This window comes from Gallus gallus, chromosome 3 (genome assembly GCF_016699485.2).
Source record: "Gallus gallus isolate bGalGal1 chromosome 3, bGalGal1.mat.broiler.GRCg7b, whole genome shotgun sequence".
NCBI classification, from domain to species: domain Eukaryota; kingdom Metazoa; phylum Chordata; class Aves; order Galliformes; family Phasianidae; genus Gallus; species Gallus gallus.
The window spans coordinates 86344515-86363132 of NC_052534.1; the positions used below are offsets into that span (position 1 = coordinate 86344515).

At 37.0% G+C, this 18618-nt stretch overlaps 1 protein-coding gene across 3 annotated transcripts in view; it reads right to left on the reverse strand.

The window, feature by feature from the left end:
* The window catches only part of PRIM2 (primase (DNA) subunit 2), an 84337-nt gene that overhangs the window by 24420 nt on the left and 41299 nt on the right, over nucleotides 1-18618 (reverse strand). For all 3 annotated transcript variants that reach the window (XM_046938918.1, NM_001396825.1, NM_001012880.2), the window contains 2 exons: nucleotides 15338-15410; nucleotides 14188-14373 (listed from right to left, as the gene is read on the reverse strand). In XM_046938918.1, the coding sequence (XP_046794874.1) occupies nucleotides 14188-14373; nucleotides 15338-15410 (259 nt within the window). The remainder of the gene's footprint in view (nucleotides 1-14187; nucleotides 14374-15337; nucleotides 15411-18618) is intronic.

Consider the following 18618-nt stretch of genomic DNA (forward strand, 5'->3'; position numbering starts at 1 on the left):
GTATAACTAGACATGTTTGAAATCTAGACATAGGGAATTGTCCCTTCCTATTTATTCCAATTTCCCACATAGATGTAGTACAATTCCCCTATCTACTTAAACAAAAGAGATTGTATGCAGAACACATCATGCACATCAGTGTTCACAGGGTTGTTGCTTATATTTGCTTATAAATTACTTGCTTTTAAACTATTTCAGAAAAAAAAACCATTTCAAAACTATAAAATGACTACTAAAGTACAGACCAACTACTACCTACTGTAAGATCATTATGGCAGAAAACTATAAAAACTAAAAACTCAGTGACTTGGGAAAAACAACAAAACAAACCTTTTCTGTGACAGCACTCTGAGAACTTAAAGAGTTTTCATTGAAGCTTGCTATGAACTGGCTTAACAATAACAATGTACCACAATTGAGAACATCACCTCCTACTGTGTGACAGTTTCCATCAAGACAAGAAAAAAAAATAATCAGGCAAAAAGCAATTCGACTAATGCAGAAAAGGTAGCTATATATATACATCCACCACAGCCTGCTTTGGCACCGATTGAAAGTTATTGCTAAAGTTGCAATATAATAACAGTCCTAAAGGAACATTCTTATATTATTGAGCAACTACCTACGCTAGACCACCTACTGCTGGTAATAGTTTATAGCAGTGGTTTTCCACAACTTTTAACAATATGGCCTCAACTATCTAAATCGTTTTTCCTCTGTTCAGCTCTCAGAGCTTTCCAATATCTGCCAGGAATTTGTAACTTATGTCCAAGTGTTGGGTTGATGAGTAATGGCTTTAACGAGAGAGGAAGGGATCAAGAAATAGGTCTGATTTAAACAATGAACCATTCAACCAAAAGCCAAGAAGCTGAGGAGAACACTACCCTCTATCAAGTTTGTCAATTTAGTGCTGGCACGTGCAAATCTTAGCACCTGTGTAACTTTAATTTCTCAATTTTAAGAGAGTACAAATAAGTTGTCTGATCTCCAACTTGTTCCCTGATGACAAAAAAAAATGTCGAACTTTTCCTTCCTCTGGACATAGCTGTAGCGTGCACATGATGTCTGATCTGAGATACTCCGCAGAACATAAGTAGGCAGTTTTTCAGATTACTATGTTCTGGGCAAGAATTTACAGAAATGTTATTTTCAGTAGAGCTTGATCACATAACAATGAGACCTTCAGGTAGGTTATGACAACTTACATCATACGGATTATACAGTAAGTATAGATTTTTCTTTGGAGAAAAGCTTTCTTTGAGCAAACCAGAGAAGGATGGGTCATATGTGCCTCATAATTATTATATACAACTGAAAACAACTTCAAAGAACAGACAACAATTATAATTACAGACAATAAGAACAATTACAGACAACATTCACAAGGCATTCTAGCCATTGCAAAATACGCATCACATCATAACTGAGTTATTTTGCTTATATCACGCTTGCCGTATTAGTACCTGGAAACAGCAGTAAGTCCTCAATAAATTTTGTCACTTCAGAACTTAGTTATCAGTTCTGATATTTAGCACACATACTAAAATAAATTGCTGGCAGATGTTAGATGTGCTGCTTGCTCATGTTCACACTTTCACAAAACTTTCATGTTTCATATGAACTACTTCTATATGCTCATGTACGTTTTCACACATTTATTCCTTAAAGTACTGAGAGATTTATTTCAAGTCTAACAACTAAGCAAAATGACCACAGCAATTCATCCATCTTCTTGGCTGACCACCAGATTAGTTCCAGCTCTGAAAAATTCGAAGTAGTAATGGCGTTAAACCAGTTTGTTAAACAATCACTGGATAATTTCTTGTCCAAAATTGTTGAGGCTGTATGGGTAACATGAGTATCCTGTATAGTATCCATGAGCATAAACTGCATGGTTCATGAAGTAGTTATTGGGCTACCCTAGCCACACATGCAGAAGTACATCCAGGTAGGCTTTTTAATGGCAATCTAGACTTCTCTCAGTGTAACTTAGGAAAACTATCTTTAAAAAGTCCAAGATTATTTATGTAACTCAATCAGAAATATCAAAATTTGATACGGGTGTAGCTTAATTGGGATCAAAGTAATTCTGAACACTTTTTGCTTGTGAAGGGAGGAAGGCAGTAAAAGAGAACAGCTGGGAGGGGAAAAAGGGAAGTTGAAAGAGTTGTCAAATGTGATCAGCGCTTTTCAGTGGTCTCTGTCAATCAGCCTTGTGCCTGTAAGTTGTAGCAGGAACACTTTGTTTCCACTGTACTCTTCTAATCTGCCTCCACCGTCAGCAGGTTTCTGGCAAGTTTTCCCTGCCATCAGTGAGGATTCGCTGGGATCCTTCTTCCTAACACCAAATGAAACAGAAGGAGGGCACCATCTAACGGCTTTGTCCTTCCCCTACCACCTTGAACAGCAATGTTCCTTTGAGAGGTCTGTGGTCTCAGAATATCCAGCTCAATTTGGAGTTGTTGGAATGCTATTGATAAAGCTCGCAGTTTTTGTTTACTCTTTAATAAAAAATAGGCATCTAGAACAAGAGATGCCTTCCAGTTGCAGGGGGGAACCACACACTTCCAGTATTCCATGATTTAAAAGCACATCACTGTAATTCCCTGATCCTTCTGTTGCTGTTTTTTCAAAGCATTTCTTACATTTCAGTATTCAGAGATGTCAGCTGATGTAGTTTCTAAGTGTTTCTTTCAGCGGAAGGCAAAAAGTAAATTAACAGCATTATTAACTTTATCAGAAGTGGTAGTCAGAGAATAACAGTATCCAACACACTTAATGAAGAGAACACAAAGCGTTATCACTGAAAGAGATGTAAGAGTGTTAACAGATTGCAAAGCAGACAGGAATTTGGCATGTAGTACAATAACAAGGACTAAGGAAGTTAAACAGAAGTAGAATAGTAACTGACTTTGTGTGCATCTATAGGAATAAGATTCAGCTCCAGACATCTAAATTCAGACATCTCCCATTATAGTCAATGGAGGTCGATGCAATCAGAGGAGCCCGGGGAGCAATTCAATTTACCCTAACGGAGGCACCAAGAGGCTCATTAAATAAATCATTATCTAGACACTATTGACTGTATTGGCTAGAGCTCTATTGATCATAATGGCAGCCTGGGATCCTAGAATAAAGAATATGTATACCAAGGAGAAATTAGATTCAGTAAGCTTGTATCAGAATTGAGAGAAATCCATATTTGTACATGTACCACTGCAGCAGGTATTACATATTTTAGGAGGAGACGGATAAATTCTGGCCAGAGCCCTCTGCAAAGTCTGAAAAGTAAATTCCTACTGCTCTGTCTGTACTCTAAGCAGAGCCATCATATAATTTTTTTTTTTAGTTTTTACTGAAGCACAGTAATCTAACACATTTAATCTGGTATAGCTCAGGATCCTTTATAATATATACAGTAACCTGGATGAGTATGTACAATAAAAACTCAAAAAGGAAAGGAATAGGGAAGAAAACAGATTAATTTTTCATAGAAATATCAGCATGGAGTCACGCTGTTACTTTGTGAAGAATCCTGAAATATATAATTCTATGACATATGATTCTATGATTCTCTGATTCTATATCCAAATAGATTCTCTTTTTGAAGATATGCAATAAAATGAAGGACTGGGAACAAAGTCTAGATTGCACTCTGACAGAAGGAATGTTTGTACTAGCCTATCATAACATTTTAAAGCTATGGTTGAGAAGACATGGGGATTCAGGGCATGGACAACAGAAGAGAAACTCATCAAGATAAGCTCTGAGGAAAACCTGCCTCAGCTACTCCACTCAATAAAAATTAGACAGGTCCTCCTACAACAACCATGTGCAACCACAAGACCAGAAATGCATATGGAGGCACAATGTACAGCCATCAGCTCCTGAAGTAGAGCACTGCTGGTTGTATGGGCCTCTGCTACTATGTTCCCAGTTTCAAAGACATCTGCAGAAGACTGAAATGAAATCAAGAAAGTCTGGCTCACTACCCGACCTTACGTTTCTGCTAAGTACACCTGACACAGAGTTGAAATATCTGAGCACACTTAGCACAGAAGTTGAAGCTCTCTGTCTATGCGTCATATTCAGAGAGAAACACCTCCTTTGAATCATAGAATCATTAGGGTTGGAAAGACCACTATGATCATCTAGCCCAACCATCAGTCCCCACCTGTGACCGCTCTAGCCCAAGTTCCTCAGTGCAATCTCTATCCTCTTCCTGAAAACCTCTCCTAACGAGATTCAGTGATTTGGGTTGGAGAACCTGCCTTCATATCACTGATACTACTTTTTTGGGCTTAGTTGTAACAAAAAAATGTTTGCAGTTACTGAGATACGGTTAAATCTCTTAGCCAGTGATGATGGCGGCAGAACAGAAGGACATCAGGTGCCCAAACATGTAATGTTCTAAGATATCAGTAAATCCCTTCCCTCCTCAAAAAAAAAAAAAAGCTGACTAATGAATACATTTCCTCAGATAGATACATAAACTTTATGTCTACTCTTGAAACATGCAGACTTATCTTTTTTTATGCTGGCATAAAAGAATGAGAAAAACAAGGGATTTAGAGATTTGCTATTTGCTCAAGAAAGCTAGCATCCTCCCTTGTAAAAACTCTGCCATAAAAACACTTCTTCCTTTATTAGCAGTACAGTAAAAGACAAAAATCACATTTTAAGATGATGATCAAAGGAAATTGAAGTGTTGAAAAACACAGACATCAGTCCTTACTGTCATAATAAGCATAACTGCTTACATACAATAAAAATGGTACTTATAGGTTACAGTGCAGTCCAGTTGAGGCTTGCTTGAACACTGTAGACTTCGTGTAACATCTCCTTCTGCCTTCACTGACAGAAGTTTTTTTGTTTGCTTGCTTTTGTTTTTTCCTGAAGGACACACGACTATTTTTCCATCTTTTGTTTTGTTGCTGTTCATTATTCATTAAAGGATGAACTGACTAAAGAAAAAATGCAAACTGAAAAGTAAAGGAGCTGTACTGCCAGATTGCTCTGAAGTAACATACGCCTCAATTCTTAGTGCTGGCTGCAAGGGTCTAAAAATTAATACAATTTCAGGGAAAAAACTCTGGTAACAAAACATAGGAAGGACAAATCAACTACTGTAATTCATCTAAAACACAATGTTTTTAAACAAAGCTATTTCCTCACTGGTACTGACCCAACTCTCTCGCCTCAAATCCAACTTCATTAAGAAAATTTATCAGAAAAACAATGGAATTTCAATCCAAATTCATAGCAAATCCAAAGGAATTTGGACTTGCTAAAGATCACTAGATGCTGATCCCCCACGTACAGTAGGGTACATCTGTGCCAGAGAACTTCAGGTAGGAAAAAGGGAACACAAAAAAACAGAGCATAACATATTACGCAGAATGTAGGCTCTCAGCTAAACAGCACAGTGTATTTGAATATATATAAAATCAGTACCTTACTTTTTTTCAAGAGGCAGTAACCTCTCTAGCGTTGAAATATTTAAGTCTGATCACAGTAATTCAACCTTTCCAGATCAATAAAGTAAATTTCTGAAACCTGAAGTGTTCGTAGCACAAGTTAGATATAAAAAAAAAAGATGTCTTTATTCATGAGATTCAATATATTTCAAGAGACATGAGGCACAATGCTAAATCAATTCTGAAAGTAAAAATACTTTCTTATTTACATTTAAACCTACGTGGTATATCAGCAGATTGCACATTTGATACAACATGCTGCTTTTCTGGATGACTGAATATGAAATATAGCCACAATTTGCTGCTTGAATATAGACATATGGAATACAACAGTTAGATGTAACAGGAATTACATGGACCTTAACAAAAGAGAAGACAGTATATAATTCTGGATCTTAGTTTGGAAGTCAGCGTATGAGACCACAGCAAATCTGAACATTCAATAATTTAAAAATACTATTTCAAACAATTGTATCAACATTAATTAGCTTCTCTACCAAAACCAGTGCTTTTTTGTTCAAAAAACACAGGAGCACAACTGGAAGAGACCAGGCACGTCATTCATTGTGGATGTTAACAAAAAGATACGATTGAGCAGATTTGCATCTAAAAAAACATTGACTTCTGCATCAGAAATTGGGGTAAACAACCGAAAATGTTATATAGCAGGTATTTTTCAACAGATGGCTATAAAGAGAAAGCCGTATCGTTAGGAAGATATCAAGACAGCCTGCTAAAGCACATACTGCCAAAGAACATATTGATACTCAGATACTTCACAATCACTGAACATAAAGTTGGCAACCAGATAAACAAACCTATTACTTTCCTTAAAATATCACTGATGTACCTACCACCCTGCTGTTGCTGTAACAGCCAATGAAACAGAAACCTCTTCTAACAAGTACAGTCTTCCTACAGTGATATTAAAGTCTGACAAGTGGTTCAAGTCTACAGAAGAATTATCAAAAATTAAATGACTTGTTTTCCATTCATTTTTATACATAAAATTCTATGAAGATACTACAGTAATGAAAGTTATGTCCAAAAATGTGTGTTTACTAGGAATAAAATGTCATACAACCCAATCTTTGATGTAGTTTTAGTTCAGGAAAGATACTCATTGCTTTCATACTTGTCAGTATGAAACTCACACTTGTCAGTACTTATTGCTTTCATACTTGTCAGTGTAAGGACCTTATCACTAACCTGCACATACACTGAATAGTAAAACAGACTTCAGTGCCTAATATGTAATTAAGAAAAACCAACCCTACCTCTCCTTACATTAGTTAGTACAATTAAAAAAACAAAAAACAACAACAACCACCAAAAAAACTGTAATTAATGTCCCGAGAAATAAATTATCATCTTCTCTGCCCCTAAGACACACCACAGGCTGAAAGACAATCTGAAGCTTTCCCTCGTAATACAAGCCAAATGCTGAAAATTGAAAATCAGAAGGTAGGTAAGTTTTTAACAAGTTCTTAAAAAAAAAAATCAGGCTGAACAACTTGATTATTTTAAAGTGAGTGATCACAGGAAGAACGCCACCAACTTCAGCCTCAGAAAGATCACAGAACTTAAGTTTTGAAAGAATGCAATTGAGAAACCTTGTAGCAATTCTAAGGAGGATTTCATGCTTTCTAGCACACCATCATCAGTCATGTTCTCATTGAATAGCATCTATGAATCAAAAACATGCTGAAAAATAACGTCTTTTTATACTAGTTCCCTTTCCGTTAAGAACCTCTGCTCTAAGATTTTTCACCTATTACATGAAATGCAAATTTTTATTATTTTAAATTCTAAGGGTTTTTTTTTCTTAAAAAACAAAGTATCTGTAAGAAAAATACTGCCTTATAAAAACTGTGTTAAAATGTGGAATGACAAGTAATGAAAAGGATTTGTGTCAATATTCAGTTGGCTTAGACAACCCTAGGGTACACCAATGTGCTGATTTGTAATTTAAGGCCTGAGTAAAGACAGTTTCAGAGGGAAATGCACAGAAGCCTGATTGAGTTTAATATGCATCCACATTTGCTACAAGGCATAATTAAAACTACATCTCTCTCTCAATCTACATAATTATGTCCCAAAGACACTTTCTCTTTAGTATCCTTAACTTCCCTGTTCAACTGGGAAAGGCCTCAGGTTTAAGAGGTCATCCGTTATTGTTTTAAAGTAAAATACACCCTTCAACAGAAAGAGTTCCAAAATAAAAAGGCTCCTGTTAGGTTTCATTCATTTTAGTGCATAGAATTCTAAATATGTGGTAGGTAAAATAAAATTTTAATGTACCCTCAAAGAAAACAACACTAAGCGAGGTTGCAGCTTAATCCTCTGACAAAGGTACAGGGAATTGACACAACTTCTACTACTGGGAAAAAGAAAATTGAACATGGCTCATTTTGGAAACACCATTAATTGATACTAAAATGAATCATTTATTCACTGGAGAGAACAGACCCTTTACCAGTGAATATTCCACCTGCAAATGTAAATGATACCCAGGCTAACCACTTCAATAAAATAGCACAACATTATGCACTACTTACTATGTATTACTGTTCTTATTTGAACTTTAAAAACCTCTGAGAACACAGTTAAATCACGTGCATTTTTAATATAAAGTTGTAGGTTAACTACTATTTCAGTGATGATTACAAACATTGTACACTGGCAAAAATGGTGAAAGATTTATTACTTTCATCTTGGTTTGCTGAAATAAGTGGTAAGACTTTCTTATGTATCACAAAGAAGCTACAGAGGGCTTCAACATCTCCTGTACTCACATCTAATTTCTCATCAACTGATTTCTTATAATGTCAACTGGAGCTATGAAGTACTTCTTTTAATTGGTTAATTAACACACTTCACATTTGATACAGTCAGTAAGGAATCTTATCCTTCCTAAGACTTCGAAGAATTTGCAAGAAGTTGTTCACATTTGAACGAACTTCTTAGAACAGAGCCAAATGCAAGCAAGGGGAGCATGCTTTCAAAGTCCTCTCGCTTCCAAATTCCATTACAGATCTCTTTCCTGCTGTTTTGTTCAATAGATACACACAGCAAACGGAAGAAATCAAATCATGTAGACTAGCATGTCAGAAATACACAGACAGTACTCATCTGAGGGTTTCAAAATGCTGAAGTGCTCCTCAAGACAGAATTGAAGAATGCTAGAAAGTATAAACGAATACAAGACAGAGAGAGAAAAAATCCCCACTACTAAAAGAACTTTAAACAAAAATAACATATAACAGAATGCCCTGGATTCAGTCATCAGGATTTTCAATTATTTGTGTGAAACTTCTCATTGTTTCTTATTAGGAAATTATCAGAGAAAAAAGAAAACAATCCTTTTCAAGCTACCACAAACAGGAAAGTTGTACCAATTCAGCTTGATTCAGACGCAACAACAGTAATCCACTTGTGGCTTCAAGTCTTAATTCTCATGTCTAGCTGTATAAGTTTTGACTACAAAACAAATTCACTCACAATACCTTCTACTACTTATTGTTTATCATAAAAAACACCAGACTATCCTGAATTTTTCAGCTTAGATTCCTTCAGCTTGTTGACCTCAGCAGCCATCTCTCTTTACATAACCATCACCTGCAACAACAAGGAAGTACCATTTGAGCAACGCACCTCTTAACATCAAGTCTTCAATTTAATACACAGAAAAGATATTAAAGTAAGCTATATGAAAGGAGATCTCTTGATGATGGATTCAATGCCACAAAGCTGATTTCTGAAAAGAAACACCACTAGGGAACTCAGATTGGGCATTTTTCTCTTGATACGTATCAATGCTGCAGTGGCTGTTCAGCTACTAACAACAGGTATCTTGGTTTATTCACTCTTGTTTCGTAAAAGTATACTGATTGCACAGACCTAATTCTTCACAGGAATGACAAAGTTCATAAAGAAAAAAAACAAGTATAAACAAAAGAACTCAGGAACAGCAAAATCTGGAGACCCTTCCCCTTAGCTTTTGAGGTTGAAATTTAAATTAAATACTCTTAAAAAAAAAACTCTGGTATGTTTTGTTTTCTCTCAACTTGCTTTTAAAGAAAAGATGTAATGCAAATTCAATAGTATGTTTAGGAATCCAAATGAGACATTTAAATGAAAATACATTTTCATGTTTCGTTTGATTATTAAATCATTTAGCCTGCTATCAAAGCAGCTTGAAGAGCTACCGTTGTTTGTAGAACATAAAAAGCATTTGAAAACATAGCATAAAAAGTATTTTGACCTTCTTTATGCTCAGCTATACCACGAAAGCAGTCTTTTAACACATAATGTGTTAAGCAATGTTATTTTTGCCAATACAGATAAAAATCATTCACCCGAAATCTTTATATTCACATGCTCTCCCTCACTACACCTAGAGGATGAACCAATTTCCAAACAGTGAGAGAGGAATACAGACAGTGGTTCTACTGAAGCTAATTTCTGCAGCCAATAGCCAAAGTCTGTGGGAGTTTAACGCAAAAATGCAATTTATTCAAGATCCTGACTATCCAGTCCTCCAATAACCAATGAAAGCACGGATGCTTAGCTATGATATGAATAGTGTGTTACCATGATGCACTACTCTACCATTTTCCGCAGATTTCAGGGGGACTGTATATTTATAGGTAATATACACACCACATATGTTCTGGTTTTGCTATCCCAGAAGACAGTAATCATTTCCTTAAGGTTTTACAGTCACCTTTACACATCTCCAGAGAATCCAAGTCCAGCCATCTATTTGCATTACAGTACTACTGATGTACAACGAAAAATAAAAGATCAAATTTAATCTGTATAGAGGAATTTCAATTAGAATTATATTTCTATTTTTTAGATGCCAAATATTGTGATTTGCTGTCCAACATATCAATAGGCTTTGGCAGTTTTCTAAGATTTAAATAACTCAAGAACAAAAAGCAGCAAACATATACAACCAGAAAATTATAATTAATTGTGACAGAACAGAGATCTTCTTCAATCTTATGAATCAAAACACACTCCCAAAATAGCAGGCACCATTATTATCCCAATAGAAGAGGAACAAGCAAAAAAATCCCTGCTGCAAATCAACTCCCAAATCTGAAACAAATGGGAAAATAAAATACCAGAATTAAATGTAATCAACTGACTGACAAAGAATATATTCCAGGAGATTTAAGGATGTAGAGGTTGTTTTAAGGAACCACCGCACCATTTTGTGCATTAGAAAAATCCACTGTAGAATGTTGTGCATGCTAAAAACATTGCTCAGCACATTAGCAGATACCTATCTCTATCTTCATTCTAAAATATGGTTTGTTTTCACAATATAAATGTACAGACCTGCAAAGCATTACAGTATAAGCACTTTGAACTTAGATCTACAGGTTGTATTTGTTCATTCCTTATGATCTTGTCTCCCTCTAGTGGCTAACTCTCACAATTTAATTCAACTTATAACCAGATGCATGTGCAGAATCAAAGAACTAGAAATGGACTTTAGAAGATCTCCAGTCCAGCCTCCTGCTTCAAGCAGCATCAGATTGCTCAGCACTTTGTCCAGTTGGGTCTTTGAAACTTCCAAGTACAGAGATCACACAACATCCCTGAAGAAACTGCTCCAGTGCTCCACTGCCTCCATGCTGAGCTTTTCACTATGTCCAGTCTGAATCCCCTATTTTAACTTAAGCCTCAATTTCAAGCTATTAGCTACAGTAACTGAAAGCAGCAGGTTTCATTCTATTCTTTCCTCTAAACTCACGTTTCTTCAAGTCCCTGACTTCACATTCACAGAACACTCATATAAACAGATCATATGAACAATAACAGCCAAGTAAAGGGTGGTCAGGCACTGGAATGGGCTGCCCAGAGAGGTGGTGGAGTCACTGAGCCTGTTGGTGTTCAAAGAGCGTTTGGATGTTGTGTTGAGGGACATTGTTTAGCGGGAACCATTGGTGAAGGGCGAATGGTTGGACTGGATGATCCTGTGGGTCTTTTCCAACCTTAGCAATTCTATGATTCTATGATTCTAAGTAACAGTACCCCCTGTAAAAAGGGTTTCGTTTTCAACTATCCTGCCTTTTTACCTTGTTGCAATTATTTAACATGTCTTAGTTCACCTCACTAGTTCCTTGTTTCAATTATTTTAAAAGTATATTGAGTATTTGAGTATATTTTTTCTTCTTTTCTTTTTCTTCTTTTTTTCTTTTTTTGGGGGGTGGGGAGGAGGGCAAGCAGGGAGAGGAGAGTTACTCCGGACAAGGACTTGAAAGAATAGATTGTGACTAATGTTTGTTTAGAGCAATATCACATATTTCATAGATAAAAAACAAAAGGATAGCTTAAAATAACACTGAGGTTTTGAAGCCAAAAAGCATAACCATTCAGCCAGAAGTAACACACCTATCACAATTTGACAGCTGATCCTATCATCTGAACAACAATTTAACATTTAGGCATTTTCGCCTAACAATTAGCAAAATAATTTTAAATTTCAGTGCCTAAAGCAGAAGCACATTTTGTTTTGTGCTCTGCTTCTGTCTGCTGTGAATGTGCCACTATTCAATCACTTTCCCCACAGGATCACCACCAGTTTCAGGGTCTTCTTCCTAGGTTCCACTTGACTTCTTGTATTAAATGAAGTGTGAAACTTTGTATTCATTATGTAGGATAGTTTCCTCTCAAGGGAAATATATGTGTTTTCTAACGTGTTTTTGATCACAGAAATCTGGGGTACGCCCACCTCAGTGATTTGGAGCACAGGAGGACTTATTTTTTGGTGCAAATTTTCCTTGCATCTGTGCTTAGTCTGTAACATACACTTCGATGCACTGCTCATGTGATGCTAAGGTGACTCCCTTCCTGCTGGAAACTGAAATTGTGCACCAATCTTAAGATTGAAAACCATCCTAAATTTTATTGCCATTCTAGACCAACATGAATACACAATTTTGAAACCATAACTATTTGCAACAAACAAACATTCCTTTTTCACAATACACCACCCAGTAACAAATAATTAACCCTAATCTGTAGCAAGGTACCATGTATCTATCTTCTCAATGCTCTGATGGGACAAAACAGTGTAATTACCTCCATTCTACAGGAACAGAAACACGTGTCAGGAAATAAAAATACCAAAAGAAGAAAGTACCAATTAGAAGTGCATTCATCTTCTTTTTGGGGGACATTCAGCATTATAGAACATTTTACTGTGAAAGCCACACATCACTCACTTCATTTACAAGTGTAAGAAGTCAGCTCTTTACTGTCACTGCAGTCTGAAGCTGGTATCTAGAGTATGAACAGAATTATGATATAGCAGCCTGCTTACCAAAAAAGCAGTAACTACAACCCCTTTCTTCATTCACAATATACTTTCTATCTCCTAAAGCTAAACCCAAGGTCATAAAACTTGGTTGAAAACACGATACAAACTGCATGCATGTTTTCATACATGTGCACACAACTGGTGTCAAAGTGCAAGGAGGTGGTACGGGATACATTCAATGCAATATTTTTTCATCAGAATATATGTACATATTTGTATTGGGTTTATGTGGCAAGGCTTTCATAATGGGGACTGCAGGGATGGCTGCTGGGCAGAGTCCAACACTGCCCCATGTCAGGTCGGAGTCAGCTCCAGCTGCTCCAAAAACGGACCCGCTGCTGCCAGCAGTCAATTGGTATTCAACTGCAAAATTAGAATTATGACCTAGATTGGAATCTCTTTCTGAATATTTGTAAAGGATTACGCTTCAGATTTTTTTGCTTTTATGAAACACGTATTTCCTCTTAAATCATGCACCAATAAAGGAACTAGATTTACATAGGTCTTCATCTAAATGCTGTTTTCATCTCTCTTCCCAAAAGATGTGCAGACCAGTTCATTTATCTTCCAGGACTTGGAAGCGAAGATGCATACTGAAATTCATTATACCCGGATCTACATTTTTTTTGTTGAAATAGCCAAGGCATAGGAACTTGAGGTAATAAAAAAGAAAATCATCTGCCAATCTTCATAGTACTTTGGAAAGCTAAGATCTCATAACATTAATGTAAAACAATACAGTCCAAACAAAATTGAAGAAAGGTCTGAAACTTCTGCTCTTAGAACTCCTGAACTCTGCCAGTATGCCCTAATGCCATATACCCATATAGCACAGGCCAAGCATATGGATAAGGCAGGGCACCTGCTTGATTCGACCTGTTAAAACACTGGACTGTACAAAACAAGGAGCAAGTTTCTTTTTGGACTGTAAATTTGCTACAGCAAGCTCAGCTCTCACACAGCTGCCCAACTGATTTTATTTTTATTAATGAACAAAAAGGCTAACCTCTCCTTACGGATCATAATGTCACTTACCTATGCTGTGAACTAATTTAGTCACACAGCACTTGTTTCATACACAACAGCTCTTTCCCACTGATTTGAGTGGTAAAGTAAGATTCTCTAGACCTTACATAAAAAAGCCTCTGGTTTTGTGGCTAGTCTGCATTTTTCCATGCTTCACAAGAATTACCAAAACAAAATGAATAAAATCATAACAAAAAAGAAAACAAGAAAGAAACAAAGCTTTAGAATACATAACTGTGTTTTTGTACAATTATCTACTTTAACAAGCACCCATCCAGACATACAGCACACATGCACATTAACTGCATCCTCACATTCATATTAGGTCTTTTTCACTAGTTGAATTACCTTGTCTGCATCCACTTTTCCTTTGATAAATTCCTTCTTCCAAAATTCCAGTGCCTGTTCCAGGGTCAAACCAATGCCTTTTAAGAAAAGCCCATATTGCATACGGCCTCCATGACGGAGGTGATGGTTCTCACGTAGGGCTTTGTGCAACTGGCGCATGCAAAGAGGGAACGATTTCACAGAAAGCTGTCAAGAGAAAAAAGACACAGTGATCATTTAATTTGTAGGATACAAGCTTATTGGGATCACTCATTAGCTTCACTTGAAAATGTGACTGGCTAGAAGGAATTATATGCATGTACAGGGTGTCCTTTAGACATCAATAATCATCTCAAGAAGAAAGTCCAAGGGACAGTAACAGGTAGTAATATCAGAATGTCTTCTGTCCCAAGTAACAAGGGTTTAATTGCTGTCAGGTTTCAATACTTCTTGCTTCTTCCTTATTTTATATTCTGCAATGGCAAGATGACCTGTGTTAGAGGGCTTCGGTGGGGTGGTTCTGGTCTGGTTTCTTTTGTTTTGGCTTTATTTTGTTGTTTGGTTGGTTATTGGTTGGGGTTCTGTTTGTATAAACATCTTCAAGCAACTACAAGCAAGACTAAAATACATTGCAGCTGATCTGCAGATTCTTTATCTGAAGAAAATTATTTCTTATGATACAAGATCCCCGATAGAAAAAACAACATAACAGTTCAGTTTACTTGGGCTTTGCATCTTTATTTTTGGACATTTGAGTCATGTCATGGAAGTCAAAACTAAAAGGAATGCTGTTGTGTTTAAGGTAGATACTAAAACCTGTTTCTACAGTTCAGATAAAAGAGTTGTAAAACATTGAAGCTGAAAAATAATTAAATAAGGAGATTTTATCAAAATCTGTTTATAGTGGTTGTTTTAGGTACTTATGGAAGTACACAGAATTAAGCGTCAAATTAAGCAATTCATTATAGCTTCAGTCTAAATCCTGATTAGATACATTTTCAGTTAATTCTGTTCCATTTTAAAATTCATCACAATTTCAGTCAAGTAGTTCTCAACAGTTACAAAACAAATACTGAATAAAAAATGAAAAGATTGTCTGCATATAAGGCATTTGGCTTTAAATCAGAATGCATCAACATATTATAGAATTCAATAAACAGAGAGGACTTACAGCATCGATGTGCTCTAGAGAAATTTTTCCAGTGTTTTTTTGTACGCTGTAATCTGGGCCAACATAAGAATGACTGAAAAACAAAGCAAACAATACAGCATCATTTAAAATTATCACCATTCAACATTTTTCTTTTTTTAGTATTTACCAATTTGGGAAGAAATTATTTCACCAATTAAGGGCTAGAAATACTTTACAGTAGACAAAACCAAGAAAAAAGTAGTTAACAAGTCATGTAATTTAGGTTTAAAGAGCCAGCATGAAGAAACCCTCCTTTCCTTTATCTTAAGGGAATGTTGGTGTGTCATCCAGAATTTAGATCACAGAATCGCACTTGTTGAGTTTGAAAGAGACTTCTGAAGATCAGCTCGTCCAATTCCCCTGCTAAAAACAGAGTTAATTAAGCAGGCTGCTCAGCATCTTACCCTGTTGGGTTTTCTGCATCTCCAAGAAGGGACTCCACAACCTTCTAGGCAACTTGATCCAGTGTTCAAATTGCATTAAAACATGTTTTCTTATGTTTAAATAGAATTGTTTCTATTTCTGTTTGTGCCCACTGCTTCCTGATTTATCACTGGATATCACCAAGAAGGGTGATATCTTCCTTTATCTTCCTTACTCCCCTTATACAGTACTTATTTATTTATCAGTAGGACACACGGACACACACCCTAAACCTCCACACTATGTTAAACAATCCCAGCTCTCAGCCTTTCCGTCTAAGACAGGATTTGGCCCAGCACTCCAAACAGGCCTTCAACAGAAGTGAGCAAAGAGGAAGGATCCTCCCTTGACCTCCTGGCAGTGCTCTTCCCAGTACCACGCAAGAGACAGTTGATTTTCATTACTTCAGGTGGCTCAGTTTGCTGTCTACCATGACCCCAAGATCTTCTCCTGCAAGTCTGCTTCACGGCTGTTACCCCCAGACTGTACTCGCATACAGGGTTGTTCCTACCCAGATACAGTGCCTGGCATTTCCCTCTGTTGAAGTTCATGGAACTTCTGTCAGCACATTTGTTCAGCCAGCCCAAGTTGCTTTGATTAAGTCTGCACAACACCTGGTGAGGCAAACTCTCAGTTTTGCATCTGCCATTTTTTAAGTGCACACTCTGTCCCATCATTTAACTTACTTGGTTGGACCAGGTGATCCCGTGGGTCTTTTCCAACCTTGGTGATTCTATGATTATTAAAGGAGACATCGAACCATACAGGATCCAACACTAACCCTTGAGGCACTCCACTAACAGCAGGCCTCTAAACTGGTCTTCAATGCTTTGAGCGGGGCACCCTCTAGACCACCTCACTGTTCATACACCCAGGCCATGTTTCATCAGTTTACCAATGAAAATGCTACTCGGGAGAGAGTCAGAAGTCCTGCTAAAATCAAGATAAACATCCACTGCTCTCCTCCATCAACTGAGCTACTCATTCCGCCTCAGAAGGCAATCAGGCTGGTGAAGCATAATTTCACCTTCTGAAATCCATGTTTATGATCACCTTCTTGCCATTCATATGTCTGAAACTGAGATGGGAATGACCAGCCTGTACTTTCCTAAATCCTTATCCTTACCCTTCTTAAAGGTGGGGTACTTCTGTTTTCTTCTAGCAAGAACTTCTTCTACCTTGCTACTCTGCTACTTGTGCAGCATTTAAGAAAAAAAAACATTACTTATGTATCACTATGAACATCTGCTGGGATAGAAAAGGAAAAACTGAACACCTGCTTCTTCAGAGTATCAACAAAAAGCAGAGGATGATTTACTGCAGTACTGACATAAAAACTCTTGACAGTAGCTGTCTAGCCAAAATAGCACAGGATTCAACACATACAGCCTCATCTCTCACCCATACTGTAGCAAAGCTACTTCTGACAACTAAGCTTAGCTCAGGCAATGCTATACTATATCAGAGCAAACATGTAAACATCACCAATGAAGTCATTTCAAATCAAATACAAGCATGAGGTGCCCAGGCTTTGCTTTTAAATACACAGCTTTCTTGGTTGAGGATATGCAGTGCTGCAGAACAAACCAAGAGAAATGCTTACAGCAGAATCCTATAGAAATCAGGAGCTGACAGTGCAGAAGGCAAAGCAAGCACAGAGTGTCTTTGGATCCATTTAGTTTAAGGAATCAAAAATCAGTTTTAACCCAGCAAGCTGCAAAGCCTGGCTAAGAACAAATTTCTTTGTGCCAAAGGGATTTTGCAAGTGACGCACAGAGATCATTTCTCAAATCTTCTGGACAAATAGAGAGATAAACATTAGGAAAGAAAGAATTCAGCTAAATGATGATACTGGGTGCCACTGATTATTCTGTGACATTTCAACACTGCACTGTCCTGAAAAACATATAGCTAAAAGTTGATTTTACCATGGTGCAAATCACTTGTTTTATTATACATGGTACTCATTGGTCATTAAGGCTTATTTCTGGGACCAACTGAAGCACAGCATGTTTGCTTGTTTTCACTTATGCAACAATGCATAGCTAAGACAGAGAACTCAAGGGCGGGGGGGGGCAGGTGGAATAAATGATACTTTCCAGACTCTGAAAAGCTTAAATATCCTCAACACAGTAGGCAAAGAGGGAACGTTTCAAGTGTGTTTCCCAGCTTTTACATTTAAAAAGTAGTACATGACCATGTCAGCGTATTTGTTCAGCCTGCCCAAGTTGCTTGATTCCTGACACCACACGCCACAGAGCTGAATTTTACGCACTGCATTCAAAGGTGAACAAAACTGAAAGAACACCTTCATCCATGGTACGAAGAGTATGTGGTACAGAGTATGTGGTACACTGGAGCTGGGCATAACAAGGCCAGGACTGGTTACATGGTTGTAAGATTCCCTGGGACAGGAACTTTCAGATTTGCAGTTTTATGCATCAGTCTTTGATTTTCAATAGTAGAAATTCTCTAGATCCCTTGATCACAATGAAACAACACTTTATAGTCTTCCTGATTGCCATTATTTTCTCTACTTTTCTACTGAAAAACTCAACAACCTTGAGGGAAAAAAAGAGACAATCCTTTTTTCTATAAATAACAGCACTTATTTCTCCACACCGTTACACACTGTCAAATAGCCTTCCACGACTGATTTGGAAATGCATTACAATACAAACGAGTCAGGCTTCTGATCACCCTCACTCTTTTCTTTTCAGCTTCCAGTTTTAGCTCTTCTTTTGGACTTATCCCTTTTTCTTTTTATTCCACACAGCTTCCGTGGTTACTACCTGATTTTGATAGTTCTTTACTCAGTGCATACATACAGCTCTTCC